The 14568-nt window shown below is 40.9% G+C and overlaps 1 protein-coding gene across 1 annotated transcript in view; it reads right to left on the bottom strand.

The window, feature by feature from the left end:
• Positions 1 to 14568, bottom strand: part of ptprsa (protein tyrosine phosphatase receptor type Sa) — a 317356-nt gene that overhangs the window by 52823 nt on the left and 249965 nt on the right. Inside the window, 8 exon segments of the mRNA XM_030131459.1 lie at positions 1788 to 1903; positions 2249 to 2260; positions 3803 to 3972; positions 5547 to 5759; positions 6553 to 6640; positions 7522 to 7772; positions 8075 to 8169; positions 9249 to 9842. Coding sequence (XP_029987319.1) covers positions 1788 to 1903; positions 2249 to 2260; positions 3803 to 3972; positions 5547 to 5759; positions 6553 to 6640; positions 7522 to 7772; positions 8075 to 8169; positions 9249 to 9842 — 1539 coding nt within the window.

The raw sequence follows: 14568 nt of genomic DNA, 5'->3' as shown, positions 1-14568 counted from the left end.
AAAGCCACTTGAAATCTACTTTGTCCTCTGCCAAATGAACTGGAACAGTGACTTCAATCCAAGATGTCTAATGTTATAACCCTTTAGAGGCAACTGTGGGGAGTGCAATAAACTTTGCAGGAAGATGTCAGGTTTTCAAAGCTGGCTGACAAACATGCTACTCGCACATCCATGACGCTTGTGTAATTCTACAGCAGGAATCAGAATCAGATGAATACCACATCTTTCCCTCTAGTTCTAATTTCCATTCTAAGTGGGCTAAAGGTGTCGTTATAGCTTAAAATCAGGAGGCCGACGAACAGGAAGACAGACTGATAGATAATGGGTCTGAAAAGGAGGCAGGAGGAAGATGTCAGACAGGCTTTAGGTAGAGATGCCTTAGAGAATGAGTGTGGGATCGAATGTGCTCTGTTGTTAACACCGGGCTTTACCTCGGATAAAGACCAGAAGGAAGGTGAGACAACAGAGAAAGCAGGAGAACTTCAAAAAAGGATTTGTTTCCAACATAAAAAGTCGTGTCCTACAACATCACTTTGAATTTCTCTAGAATTTGCTATTAATAAATGGCACACTGTTACATGGGGACATGGCTGGCAGGTAGTTATGAAGGCACACAATGTCATATTTAATGTAATGAGAGTGCTGAGAGAACATCGGCAAGAATTTAACTTTCAGTTGCATCATTTGGGAGCAGTTAATCTGTGTGTAGGCTGTGTACACATTTATGTGCCAAAAGTACCCTTTCCTGTCACAACTCATGCACGCTATACTGCTGGTAACACACACCCATTTATGATATGTTACAGATTTTTACTATTAATGAATAATTTGGTCCGAGGAGAAATATTTTCTCAGGTGTATGACTTAACTTACCCATGATAATTTAATAAAAAGAAAGAGCAATATGAGCTTCTGACAGCCAATAATAATGTCTTTGTGTTAGAGTCACTGATGGCAGATATTATATACTTAAGACCCGTGTCCACATAGAATTTCTTCCCGCAAAAAATTGCTGGCAAGCACTGGGATGTGAAAAAAAAAAAAAAAAAAAACCCACTGCCTTTAGGTTTTATTTCTATGACAACATATTAAGACTCCAATGTTGCGTTTTAAGATAGTCTATCATACAATGCACAGACTGTTAAAAGCTCAACACTCACCAGATACATTTAGAGTCCGAACGATCTGCTCCAAAAATGGGATTTTCAGTCACAGTTGTGATCATTTGTAAGCTCCAGATACATGGATAAGACCACAACAAACTTTTCCAAACATTTTTCACACTATCAGGTTGACAAGTCCTATCCCATTTAAGTGGTTGCCTGAAAAAATTCACCAGCAACGATACATGTTTTCTGTAAACAGTCCGGTATTTGCAGCTAGGAGTTTGGAATGCTTTGCACAGGAGATGCCGGTCACTGTAGGGGAGCAGATGCACTAACTCCTCTTTGGCAAACAACTGAAAAACACTGAAAAACTATGTGGACACTGGCCCTGATTTATACATTCCGATTTTGTTTACAAAAATAAGGATATTCACATTTCTATGAAGATTCTGACGTAACACATGTGTATCAACCCTAAAAGAATGGCTCTATGAAAGCCATAAAAACGTCTTAGGTAGGAAGTTTGTCACTGCAGAGATAACAGTTTTAGAATACATTTAATTATGTCTTCTATTGACAGAGTGCATCTGCAGTATTCTGGTCTAATATTACTCATTATGTTTAGTTTCACAGTGTAGTTATTTTGCTCCTCAGTGTACATGTTGTGTGCTGCTGGTGTACCTGGGGTTTGGAAGTTGATGCGTCTCATCTCCACAGGATCTGTTGGGTGGTGGGGTGTAATATCTGCGTTGTTGAGCAGACATTTTGTGCGTGGCTCTGACTCTTTTCTTTTACGGCTGAAGAGTAACACAAACAAAATAGAAGAGGGGGGAGAGATACAACAAAAACAGTGTGAAAATCTTTAGTGAGCATTTGAACTAGCAAAGCATGTAAAATTCTACCTAATGATGACACCCCCCCACCCGAAAAAAAAAAAAAAAAAAAAAAAAATCAGGAACTTTAACTGACTAGTAACTCTGTGGGAATCCTAAACTAAAACTAACTCAGGAATGTGGAAGCTGACATGTGTCTCCAGCACACAAAACTCCCTTTCAACCTCAGTAATTAAAGGCATCTTTTATGCTGAGGCAGGCTATTTTGTCTTCCCCTGTAAAATGCAATAAAGTACAGCTAAGCCTTACCTGTCAGGTTTGCTGTTTCCACAGAAAGCAATAGGAGTCAAATAAATATATAAAGATGGTGAAAACACAACACACAAGGAGAAAGGGAGAGGGGAAGGCAAGAAGAGAGATAAATCAATAGAGAGCAGTTTAAAATTCACAGGGGTCACTGCTGGGCTCGCAAAATGCGAGATAAAGCTCATCAGCATTTGACGGTGTGCGTATGTGTGTGTGCATGTTGTGGTGTGTGTGCGAGTACTGTACGACTAAGTTCAATGAAATGTGAAAGTAGGCTTATGTATTCTTGAGCCTGTGTTGCTTCATTTTTGAGTTTGTGAGTATGCATGTGTGTGTTTGTGTGTGTGTGTGTACAGATACAGATGGGGAAGGGGAAAGTCAGGGCCAAGGGCAGACCCGGGAAACACTATTCACCAGGGAGAGATGGGGGGGTGGGGGGGTGGGAGAGTGAGGTGTAGAGAAAGACAAGAGAGAAAAAAGAGAGAGATCCAAGGAGAGATGTTACTCTCCCTAACCACCAAGAAGGAGGTAAGGCAAGGTCAGACAGTCAGGGATCATCTGACAGAACCAAGCTGTACTTGTGTTACTCACACCAGCCCTGGCCCCCTTAAGATAATTCAGGGATCTGCCCTGGAATGTAGGGCAACCTCTTACTCCACTGTTCAGCTGAGATTTCAAGTCGCCAAGGTTGTGGCTAAAAACTACAACTAACTGTAAAACAAGGGGAAATATTGACTCTTTATGTTTTTCAAAGTCCAAAAATCCTCCAGAAAGTTCAGAACTGCATCATTTCATTATAGGACGATGGCTACTGGCTGGAACAGAGTTTTAAAAGTAGAACTGATATCCACAACAGGAAGCATGTTAAACGAACAGTGGCTGAAATGATGAGTAAGAATATAATGACAAAAATCTCCTTTCTAGAAATAATATGTAAAGTATTATTTGCATTTAAGGCTGTTGGATTGTTGGGTAGCACTAGTCTAGGTCTACTCATCAAACACCATCTCAAAGAATCTCCTCTTCTTTCTCAAACCTCCCTCACTTCCCACAACCATCTTTTTTTCTTTTTTTTTTTCGCTTTAATTTTTGCATGCTAAAATGTTGTAGGGTCATAAAATCATGCTTCTATGGACACAACATAATTTGATCATGCACCCTAACATGCATTTATTTCCCCAAAGCCCCATTTACACTGCTAATAACTGGTTCAGCATCAAATGACTAGTAGTGATTTATTGTATACTGTTTATTGCAACTTACCTAAATTCACAAATATCATAAATGACGATTACTTGGATGGATGAGCTGTTAAAAATCACTACCATTTCAATTTAACTACTTTAAATATATGGCAATAAGGATAAAAAGGGTGATTTACTTTTGGAATACAAATCATTATTGATTTATACTTTTATTTGTGTGGCTTTGTTTATTATTATTTATTTGGTCATTTGAGGTCGAACAAAGTTATTTTTATACAGTTTTACTTCCAACAGCACAAACACACACACACACACACACACAAAAAAAAACACAATTCCAAAGCCAACTCACTTTTTGTAAAGGAGGATAGCGATGACTATGCAGATGATGAAGACCACAGCCAGGACCGGGCCCACCACCCAAATGAGTCCATCTCCTCCGGTCTCCACTGGTAGGGGGTCCACAGGTTCAATGCTTGGACCCAAGACCATGTCGGTATAAGGGCTGGTCGCAAACATTTTCTGAAGCAGGCAGAGGTCAGAGTTTGAATAATGTTTCATTCCTTCAAGTGTGCAATAATAAGTCAACAGATCAAACTGAACGTGATATTATATTTTAACCTATAAAGACCCAAACATTCAAACTTCTGAATTTTTGGAAAGAGACTCTTAAGGGTACAGATTGTTTTGATGTGTGTGTTATGACCCTGGGTCATAATTTGTCCATTTATTTTTGTTCTATGTATCTATGTTCTGTTTAGTGTGTGTGTTCTCCCCCGTCCTGTAGGTGTGCTGTGCCCTTTTGTGTCTGTTTGTTTACAGGAAGCGGATTGGTGGAGGGTGATTGCCCGGCCCCTTTAAAAATGGCCCCGGAGCTTCTGTTCGCTCTCTCTCTTGCCTCCTGCCAGCTCTCAACCCTGTGTCCTGTGTGTGACCGTCAGTCTTCGTGTGCTCGTGTAAAGTTTGAATGTATATCGTTGTAAATACTTTTTGTAAATTGAACCTTTTTCTGGTAGGGGAGGCCGGCTCTTTTGTTTTCCCGTTTTCTCCTGTTTTTGGTTAGGAAGTTCAGGTTAGTTTTCTGTATATTATTTCTTGCATTTATTTTGGTTAGGTAAGTTAGCTTGAACTCCTCAGAAGATATTTTTGTTTGTTGTTTTAGCCGCACCCTCCCCTAACCCTCCTTTAGTTGCTTTAAAAAATAAATACTGTGAACTTTAGTTTCGACTGACGTGTGTACTTGGGAGCTGGGAGGGGACAAATTGAGCATATTATGTTCGCCCTGGTGAACCCCTAGGCTGGGGCATAACAGTGTGGGTGTTGTTGCCTGTTCTTATAAAGCAATGAAAACAACAATAAATATATTTACGAAAAAAAAAAGACCCAAATATCCACCACCAACCAAAATCATCTATTGATCTAAAATGTTTAATACCTGTTGATCCACTACTCCTATCAATCCATGTAAATAACTGGTGTAAATTACAGTTTGTCAACTTCTCGTGGTCATCAGATATGACCCATTTGGATGTTCAGAAGCTCCGTAGTGGAAGTGGAAACACAATCATCTTCTACAACATTGATTCACCAGTCAAACCCATGGAGTTGGATCAACGACAGTGAATGGTGCTGCTTGTTGAATGTTCAGTTAACGATATATGTTACTGAAAAAGTTATTTTTTCTTCAGTTTCTTTGTTTTTGATACAATCACCTTCAACCTTAACCTAAGCTTTCCTGAACATCTATATGATCAATCCATTAAATATTGGAAAATAGCTGATTTTCACTGGAAAAATGTAAAATACGGAAGATTATTTTGTAATAAATGGTGTTAAATCACTTAAGGAAGTATTAAACATAGAGAAAAAAATCTATTGAGAACTGCCACAAAAGTAGCTTTGGGTCTTTATGAGTTAAGAAAACAACTTTGAACATGACAGTATTAGTGTTAGTTAGTATTAGTGTTATAGTCACATGATCAGAGCAGAACCGAAGTGACCCACGTTTCAATGAACTAAATCCACTTCAGTGAAAAGGAATCCACTGAAAGATAATCATCTGAACTGCTTTAAACTGGGCTCAACTAATAACTCACCCCAGCAGTGGCATTCAGTTCAGCCAGCAGGAAGAAAACATACTCCTGCCCAGGATCAAGAGGCTTGTTCTCACAGCTGCTGTAGCGGTGGTCGGTGCCCACTGTGAAGCTGGAGGGCAGCTGTCTGAAACAGGCTGTGATGTAGGGCTTCCTCTGGTCCAGTTGGGCCAACTGACGGCGTGTACGGCGTTTTGGGGTCACATCCCGCAACAGCTGATGGATGCGAAAGCGTACAGGTTAATGTTGGCTGAATTTGTATGGCTATTTGTTCAGTTGTCATTGCTAAATTGACAAATTATTAAAAAAAAAAAATCTTACATCCACCATTAATGATTGATAATAACGGAAATGGTTTGTTTACTCGGTGACTGTCTGTGAAAGGCCCTGCTCACTTTCACTTACACTGAGGTGAAAGAAAAGACATTGTAGGTGTGAAAGCTCTCTTACATTCAGAAAGCTGCTAAATGTCTGGCAATGTTCCATGTAACCAGGTTCCAACCCCCCCACACCATCCAGCCCTTCTCATTCATTTCAAACTGCAGACAGAGGCGGGCGCTAAGCAGGGGGAATGTCTGTAATCCTAAATCCAATAGGGATGGTAGCTGTTGATCTGGCGCTCAAGGTGACCCCGAGCTATGGGAAGAGTGGGAGAGGACTGTGTAATTCTCTCTTCTGCATGCTTGAGGGGACAAATTAGCATAGCTGAGATGTACTTATGTCTGTGTTGTGTGTGCCCATGTCTGCTACATGGTGTGCACAACACAATTTGCCTAGAACACACAACTATTATCAAAACAGTGTGTTTTTTTTTTTTGCAAAGAAGACAGAGGACAGTCTCGACAAAGAACATTGTCAAGTATCAAGGGTCTGAAGCTCTAGCGGCAGATGCTCAACTCAGTTTTGCTCAGTCCTCCATAAGGCTCATTGCTTCTATTAAAAAGAAAAATAGTAATAATTCTCCACTCCTCTACTGTGACAATCTGTCCTTGCTTTCCAGAGACCATACCTCTTCCATGTCCATCTCATCGGGGTTCTTGAGGTTTTTGACAGTTCCTGGGGTCCTTTTGAGTGGCACCACAACTACATAGAAATTTCTGCAAACAAAAATAAAACATAACCATGAAGACATGTTGGAGAGGAGAAATACACCTGGGATATGATTTTTTATTAACTACTACTATTAATCCTATTCTTATTTTTATTTTTTAAGATCTGTTCATTTGATTTCCTTGTCTGATACACGTGTACAGTCTCGGTAAAAATTATTAGACCATCAAAAGTCATCAAAAACAATGGTTATGCAATCAAGTACTAACTCCTGTGAGTATCATGTGATTTAAACAGACAGAAAAGAAAGCATGGAATGCCTAAAAGCACTGTTTTAGGCAGTACAATGCCATAGTTATTGATGTGAGAACTGAAGTTTTGGTTATTAACAAGAAAACATGGAAAATGGATAGATATCAGCTCTGAAATGAAACTCTTATGAGTTATTTTTGTTGTTATCGTTATATTTGTCCAAACAAATGTAACTTTAGTTGTACCAGGCATTAAAATGAACAAGAAATTGAAGAAAACAAGGGGTGGTCTAATAATTTTTTCCACGACTGTATGTACAGTATTTCTCATGTGATGTTTTGTCACTTATTTCAAAAGACACAAAATGTTTTTAATGGAACACCATGAGACACTTTAAAGGATATTAGCCTTGTACTGTATACTATGTATACAGAATATAAACCAGACTATACTTAGTTGTCCAGTGACGATCATGTGTGAGGAGAAATAAAGTGGTTCTGAGAAACAGCAGAAAATCAATCATTCTGACCCACAAAAATTAGCATGTCTCACACATCGCGGGAGCTAAATTCAAGGTTCAACACATTTTAGACAGCTTGACATCTCATTCATTATCCCATCACAGCTCAAGCATCTCAAGACTTAAACCATATACATCTTTTACAAATATACTCACTTGATGTCCTTGCTCTCAACTGGTGGGAAGGACATGGTGTACATGTTGTCAGGCTCGGCGTAGGGGTCCAGCTTCGGTTTCTTGACCAGGATGAGTGGTGCCGTCCTGGCCACCACACGGTGTCTTGGCCCACCGTCCATACTCTCCTGGCACGCCACCCTGAACTCGTAGGTGGTGTTGTGTCTTAGACCAGTGACAAGCACCCTCATTTGCCTGGCATCCACATCCATCTTCTGACGATTGTACTCAATCTAGAATTGAAGGGTTGGTTGGTTAAAGATGCAGGTTTGATATGGTCAGTAAATAAATGGTTCAGTGGTCATGAAGGAGGTTTATGGATGTAGGTAAGAATGTATACAGAGTTTGATGATTACATGAGTGAGATAATGAGAACAAACTAATGATACATGGGAAAATGCTGAACACTAAGCACAGCATCATGTCATTTTATAACAAAACAGTTAAATAAAAAAAATGGGACCAAGTTTCAGACTTGTTTTTATCAAATGTACTGTTGAAAAGCTGTGTAGAACTTAATTTTCCAGGAACTCACTGTGCATTTGTATGGAGATCTGCTTTCAGAAAACTTCCATGCTAGGACCACTGTGGTTTTGGTTGCCCACTTGACTGTGAAATTTTTTGGAACATCTGCTCAATAGAGAAAATTCAAGAAAAGAAAAAGAAAAAACAAAGAGCGTACTTTCAGTGAATTGTGACATGTAGGATCCATAAGGAAAGACAAAAAAGATTCTTAGCTTAAAAAAGCAAAATTATAAAACAAAAAAGCAAAACAAACAACACAAACAAAAACGCTGTTGTTCCCCTGCAACGTTCCTCTGGGTTGGAGAGTGGGTGTAACCGTGAGCTGTGATTGGCTGTGAGAAGGGCAACGCCATTGGTTAAGACACACAGCACGTAAGACTCATGGATGACAAACCCATGGAGCACAAGGGTATGCCCAGTGGCTAGCTAGTGTGGATAGTGCCAACCCATCTCGCCACTTCCCCTGAACCCTTGACCACTTGAGGATTAACAACTGACCCATGTGGTTTCTTTGCCAACTGTTCCTACACTTGAGCTGAGTCTGGGTTGGCACTGCCAACATGCAGCCAGCCGGGCGGAGAGACAGACCCAAAACACAGCATGCCAACAGTCCTCAGCAGTGCATCTGGGGGATGCCATGCCACAAGCTGTCCCATGAAGGGACAGGGGAAGGGGAAGAAGGAATTAGGAGAGGAAGGGGGTTAGGTCGGGAGGAATATCTCAAAACAAACCCAAAACCAAAACTAAAACAAAGAACCAAAATCTGCTTTCTGTCATCTTAGAAAGTCCAAACATTCTCTTGGAGTGACTGGGTTTGACTGAGGTCCTACCTTGCTTGAATACTGGGGATGTGAGATGGCATTAGCTGCGTGAGTGTGCTTGGCAAAGGACTGCAACGATGACTGGATGTCTGACCAAATAACACTTACCTTGAATTTCTAGGTTCCTCTCCTTATTCTCAAAATGACTGACTATAACTTACTGACTTGGGTTTTACCTTGTTTGGGTTAGTGAAGTGAGTATCCCACGGCAAACATTTTTAATATAAAAAATTTCTCTTTCTTGAGGAGAAGTGGAGGTGGTTGAAGGAGGGGGTGGGGCAGCTTTCATTTTAGTGGTTTTGTGTTTTAGCCAATTTCCAACCCCCTGCCACCCGGGTTGGAAGAGAAACAGGCAAGCCCTACCTGTTGGATCAAAGGCCACCGTCCGATACTGGATAGGAGGGCTGTAGGGCCCTGGACCTACACTGGTGTGTGCACGTATTTTCACATCGTATGCTGAGTTCGGTTTGAGACTGTTGAGTACATAGTTGGACTGGCTGGGGGGTAAACGAAGCTCCCGTGGTGCTCCTCCTGTGCCGGCTTCTTTATAGGCCAAAGTATACTCCGTGATTACCCCGTTTCTCTCTGCCAGCACCGGTGGGGACCAGGACAACTGCACTGAGCAGCATGTCACATTGGAAGCCTCATTTATTTGAGGATATCCCCCTGGTGTATTCTCAGGGACATTAAGTTCCACCACAGCCTCTTCCCCAAAGCCCCCTCTGCTCTTGGCTGAGATTTTAAAGAGGTAAATGGCGCCCCGGTGAATGTTGCCCACTGAGTACTGTCGCTCTTGGGGGGCAAATTCCAGTGTGGCCAAAGGTGAGACATCTCTCCGGCCAAACTGGAGCCGGTAACCTTGTAGGTCCATGCCATTTGTTAAGTCTGGAGGGTCCCAGCGAACAATAGCAGATGTCTCAGAGTCCTGAGCCACTGACAGATAGGGTAGGCCAGGCACTGTACAGACACACAAACAAACAACAAATTAATTTCTATGCTTTATAAACATGCAAAGTGTTTGCTTCAATTGTACATTATGAAGTATCAAGTAAATACATTTCTGATTGTCTTGAGATAACTAGGACTGCGATTTAAAAAGTTACCACTGGTTTTATTAAAGAGAATGTTGTAATATGTATGTACATTTGCATTTAGACTGGAGGCATTTATGGTGCATGAAAAATATATGCATGCATCACAGTTGGATGGATTTTGTGTTGGCACCAACAAAGCAATGAACATAATGAGTTCTAAGTGACCATGGAAAAATCTAAATAAATAACAGGAACTTATTTAAATCTCTTCTCATTTAACCTGATGAACTCCTCAAACTGCGTTGCATAGAGTTGACTGCAGATCCTCAGAGCCTCTAAATTCTTGAGTGATCACTGTGCCCATTATCATTTTATGATTCATGTAAGCTTCAGCCAAAATCATTTCTGTACTGCAAAGCATTACTAAAACTTTAAGCAGAGAACAGTGCCTCTTTCAGCTGAAAGAGTCATTGCTTGTTGTAAAATGGATGATCTACACTTGGGGTCTAGACACCATTCTTCAGAGTGGCCCAGTTTTGCTGTGCTTATGGATGACAAACGTCTCATCCTAACCCTCCATTTAAGGCCCCATCAGTGTGATAGAAGCAGCAGCAGTTATGGGAAGCTTTCAGTTCTCAGGTTGCCGTCAAAGCTTTGTGAGAAATGAGTGTGGCTGGTTCACATTTGAGCACCGTATCTCTGTAAATAGATTCTATCTGGGCTCACTCTTATACTTCATAGGAGAGATAACTGGCAAATATAATCCAGGATATAATCTCACATGCGCACACAGCCAGTGATGTATTAATAAAACAACTTTTGCGATTATTATTTAATAACTGACTTAATGCACACTTTAATGATAACTCCATGAACTGTTTAGACTGATGACCCCTAATTACCTGTTCAAACATGCATTTTCTTGAGCCCCTTTGTTCTTTTGTTTTGTTTGATTGTGAAGAGTCTTTGAGTGTCCAAAAAAGCGCTTTGTAAGTGCGATGTATTATTATTATTATCTTGTCATTACTGACATGAGATTGTCAGCTCATGTAAAAAGACTGGTCTCATCTTGGAATTTCTAAAGCCAACCAAGTAGGAAAAACTAGGAAAATTGATGAATTTAAGCATTGCAAGATTTCTTTTGTTAATATAACAACTATTATTAACTCTTAATGTGGAACATTTGTTGCATTTGGAATGTGAATTATATCTAACCTCCATAATACAAAGAAAAACTGACATTGTATGTGTGCATCTGTGCATAAGTGTCTTTTCATCTACCAAAATGTACGTTTAATGTACATGTAGCCTAGTAAAAAATACAAAGTCTGCAGAGTCCCCCCCCACCATCAGCTATATTCATTTCCGTTCACTAATGGTTTTCTCTCTGAACATTGTTGCTAGAGCAAGACAAGGGTGGGTGGGTGAATGGTGGTCAGTCGGCTGAGCCTTTGCTGCTAATGGAATGGCGGGGGCGCCGTGTGTTGGGTGAGACGGATGCTCCTAATACTCCTCGGGTACATGCTATAGCTCAGCTTGGTGTCATTTAAAAGCCCACTCTGGCTTCATGCTCACCGCTCATCAAGGAAATAGAATCTGAGATAATGATCCTGTGATGACTCCCTGTGTGTGTTTGTGTGTGTGTATGTTTGACATTTTAAATTTGTAATTCACTTTTAACCTCGACAAACTCCCAAATATATCCATTAAAACCTTTGTAGCTCTGAACCGGTTTTATTATTTCTACATTTAAAGCAGTGGCCTATTGTACACAGGGGAGAGGGATCAGAGGTACTGAGCCGGCAGATTGGTGTTGGGGTGGGGTGGGGTGGGGTGGGGGACTGAAGTTGTAGATTGTGTATATAAAAGTGTGTGTATGTGTGTGTGTTGCGACGGCATGATGAGAGAGAGAGAGAATGAGGGCATGGTGAGGGGGTGAAAAATGAGTGAATGAGGAATGATGAAGGTGACTGGGGACAAGGAGCAATCTGCTGCAAAGAGGCCCAACAGGGATATGAGCAGGCAGAAATGTTTGTGGGACTGCATGGTTGTGTGTGTGCACATGAGTGATATTGGGGTTCTTGGACACCGTGATTGTCCCTCTCCTCTTCTCAGTGTTCATCTCTCCTTTCTACTACTCTCCCTTATTCTTTCCCTTTCTCTCCTTGCACACTGCCCAATCCCCATTTTCATTTCCTATCCTCCCCACCATCCCCCAACACCCCCCCATTCTTCTCTCAGCGTCCATTTCAGGGTCGTTCCTGGTTCAATCCCTCCTTGTGGGCCTCCCAGCACGTTTCCCATCAGGCCACAGTATTAACAACCTGCTGTTGACACTCACTCAGCCTGATTGAGAAAAGCCCTATCAGGTTTCCTACTCATTTTTGGTCTCCCTTGTGCACACCAGGCATGAGCAAACTCACACCAGCATATTCAAAATATATTACTATCTGCAAAGGACATGGTGCACAGATACACACTTCTTCATCCTCAATCCACCCTGTAAGCCATGTTCTCTGCTCTGTTTCTGTACATATGAGCTCTAAGCCTCCACAACAGAAAAAAAATAGGGGTGCACCGATACCACTTTTTCCAGAGTACGAGTACTTACATTTGAGTACTTGCCAATACCGAGTACCGATACGAGTACTTAATAATCCCATTCCAGTTCTTAGTTCCTTTTGTAAATGTGCTTTATTGTCGTTGTCATTAGTCTGACTGGAACAAAGTGCTGCTACTGACATTTAATGTGTTGGAATGAGCGTTTCTCAAATATTCCACCAGGGGGTGCCGCTCTGAATTAACCATACTGGACAAATACCATGAAGAAGAGTAAAGTTTTTTGAGAAAAAGAAGCAAGTCAGTAATAACAAACATGGAGACGACAGAGGTAACACTAATGTGATACTAATATTGCAACATTTTCGCTGGTAAGGTTTAAAAGCGAAGCTTCAGCAGGTAGAGAAAAGATAAATGAGCGATAAGTTTCGTTTTCACTTCCGCTAGTGGTATGGTCCGCACTGCTCCATACCCCTCTCTGTCTGGGTACGCATCCGCCAGCACCTGGAAAACAGATGGAATGTATGCAGAGGATGGACAGAACGCTGCGTCCGTATCCGTCTGTGTCTTTAACGTTACTTGCAGTCAGCGTTACTTTGATCACCGTCATTTATTTTGAAAAATCTCCACACTCCCCACACATTATTCCTCCTCCTCGTACCTGCTGCACTGAACTGTGAATGTCACACGGCCATAAGTGGTATTGGTGCATTTGTATCGGATTACTTTTACAAGTACAAATACGAGTATACACACTGAGTATTGGAGCCGATACCCAATACTAGTAGTGGGAATCGGTGCATTCCCAGAAAAAAAAAAAATCCCTATGGATCAACCTGTAGTTGTCCTATATGGAGATTTAACACATCGAAGGGCATGTCTGAGGTATGAGTTCTTCTTAAATGTTGGAGCTTGTGACAAATCCATCACTCTCCCATCTTCATTTTCCTTGGATTTTAATTTAGTCGGCTGGTCTGCTCTCCGTCACAGTGTGTGTATGTGTGTGTTGCAGGGGCTCATGGAGGGCTGGTAATTGGAGGGTTGAAAATGTCATGGGGACAAATCTGCAACAATTTTTGCATGACCCAATTGGACAGCAAGATATATTGGAAAAAGTAGTAGGGGAAAAGGTACAGGGCCAGTGCATTGATATGTTCTCAGTCAGCCAAAATAATAATAAGTTACTAAAAAATGGAATGAGTAGATTGAGGCTGATTTTTCATGACAGCTGTCTGCAGTCAACATTAGAAAAAGTGCCCACACACTGAAACACACAAGCAACACTTTTACAGGATGCAACGATCAAAATGAGGTGGTGTGAAGGTGGGTGACGTGAGTTTCGAAGCTGTCAAGTTGGAACAGAGCTGAGATGCCCTATTAATGTCTTCAGTGACTATCTAACAACAGAATGTCTGACCTATATTCAATCTGACTTTCAGAAAAGTATAATATAACAAACTAGAAAGGTAGACCTTTGCCAAGGTCAATAGTCCAGTCTTGTTTTGTGTCTCCTCTTACTCTTGTCATCTCTGGTTCCATCATATTACCACAAAAACACCTATGTTGTTCTTCATTTTGAGGGAAAAGACAATCATGTTTTTATGTCATACAGACCCACCCCATTTTGATCTTTCGTTCTCTTCCTGTTGTTTTGAAGCAGAATATAAGATCACTGCTTCCACGTCTTCAACACTATCAAAAACTTTTCAATGTGCAGATAGGAATTATTTCCCAACTTACTTTCAGACAAACATTTTACTGCTTTGTCAATACACACTCCTTTTTGGCTGTCTGCAAAACTTTATTTCACATTGACCATGGTTAACTTCCTCAAGGGAAGAATCTGGAAAGTACAAGTCATGAAAAGGCACTTTTCAAACCTGGCTTTCATTCACCAAACAAAGACACTTCCAGCAACAAGAATAAATGTTGTTTTTCTGTCTCACAAATAGGTGTGCACTTCTTCTTGTTTTTATATCTCACCAAATCCTGAGATAGATTCTTTTGGATACTTTATGATAAACTAAACTACCAGAGAGCCTCTTTGGAATGCCTGGAAGATGAAAAGACTTGAGCATTGATGTGAATCG

This window comes from Sphaeramia orbicularis, chromosome 4 (genome assembly GCF_902148855.1).
Source record: "Sphaeramia orbicularis chromosome 4, fSphaOr1.1, whole genome shotgun sequence".
Taxonomy (NCBI): Eukaryota; Metazoa; Chordata; class Actinopteri; order Kurtiformes; family Apogonidae; genus Sphaeramia; species Sphaeramia orbicularis.
Note: the sequence above shows the minus strand (reverse complement) of the source record. Positions and strands in the feature narration are given on the sequence as shown.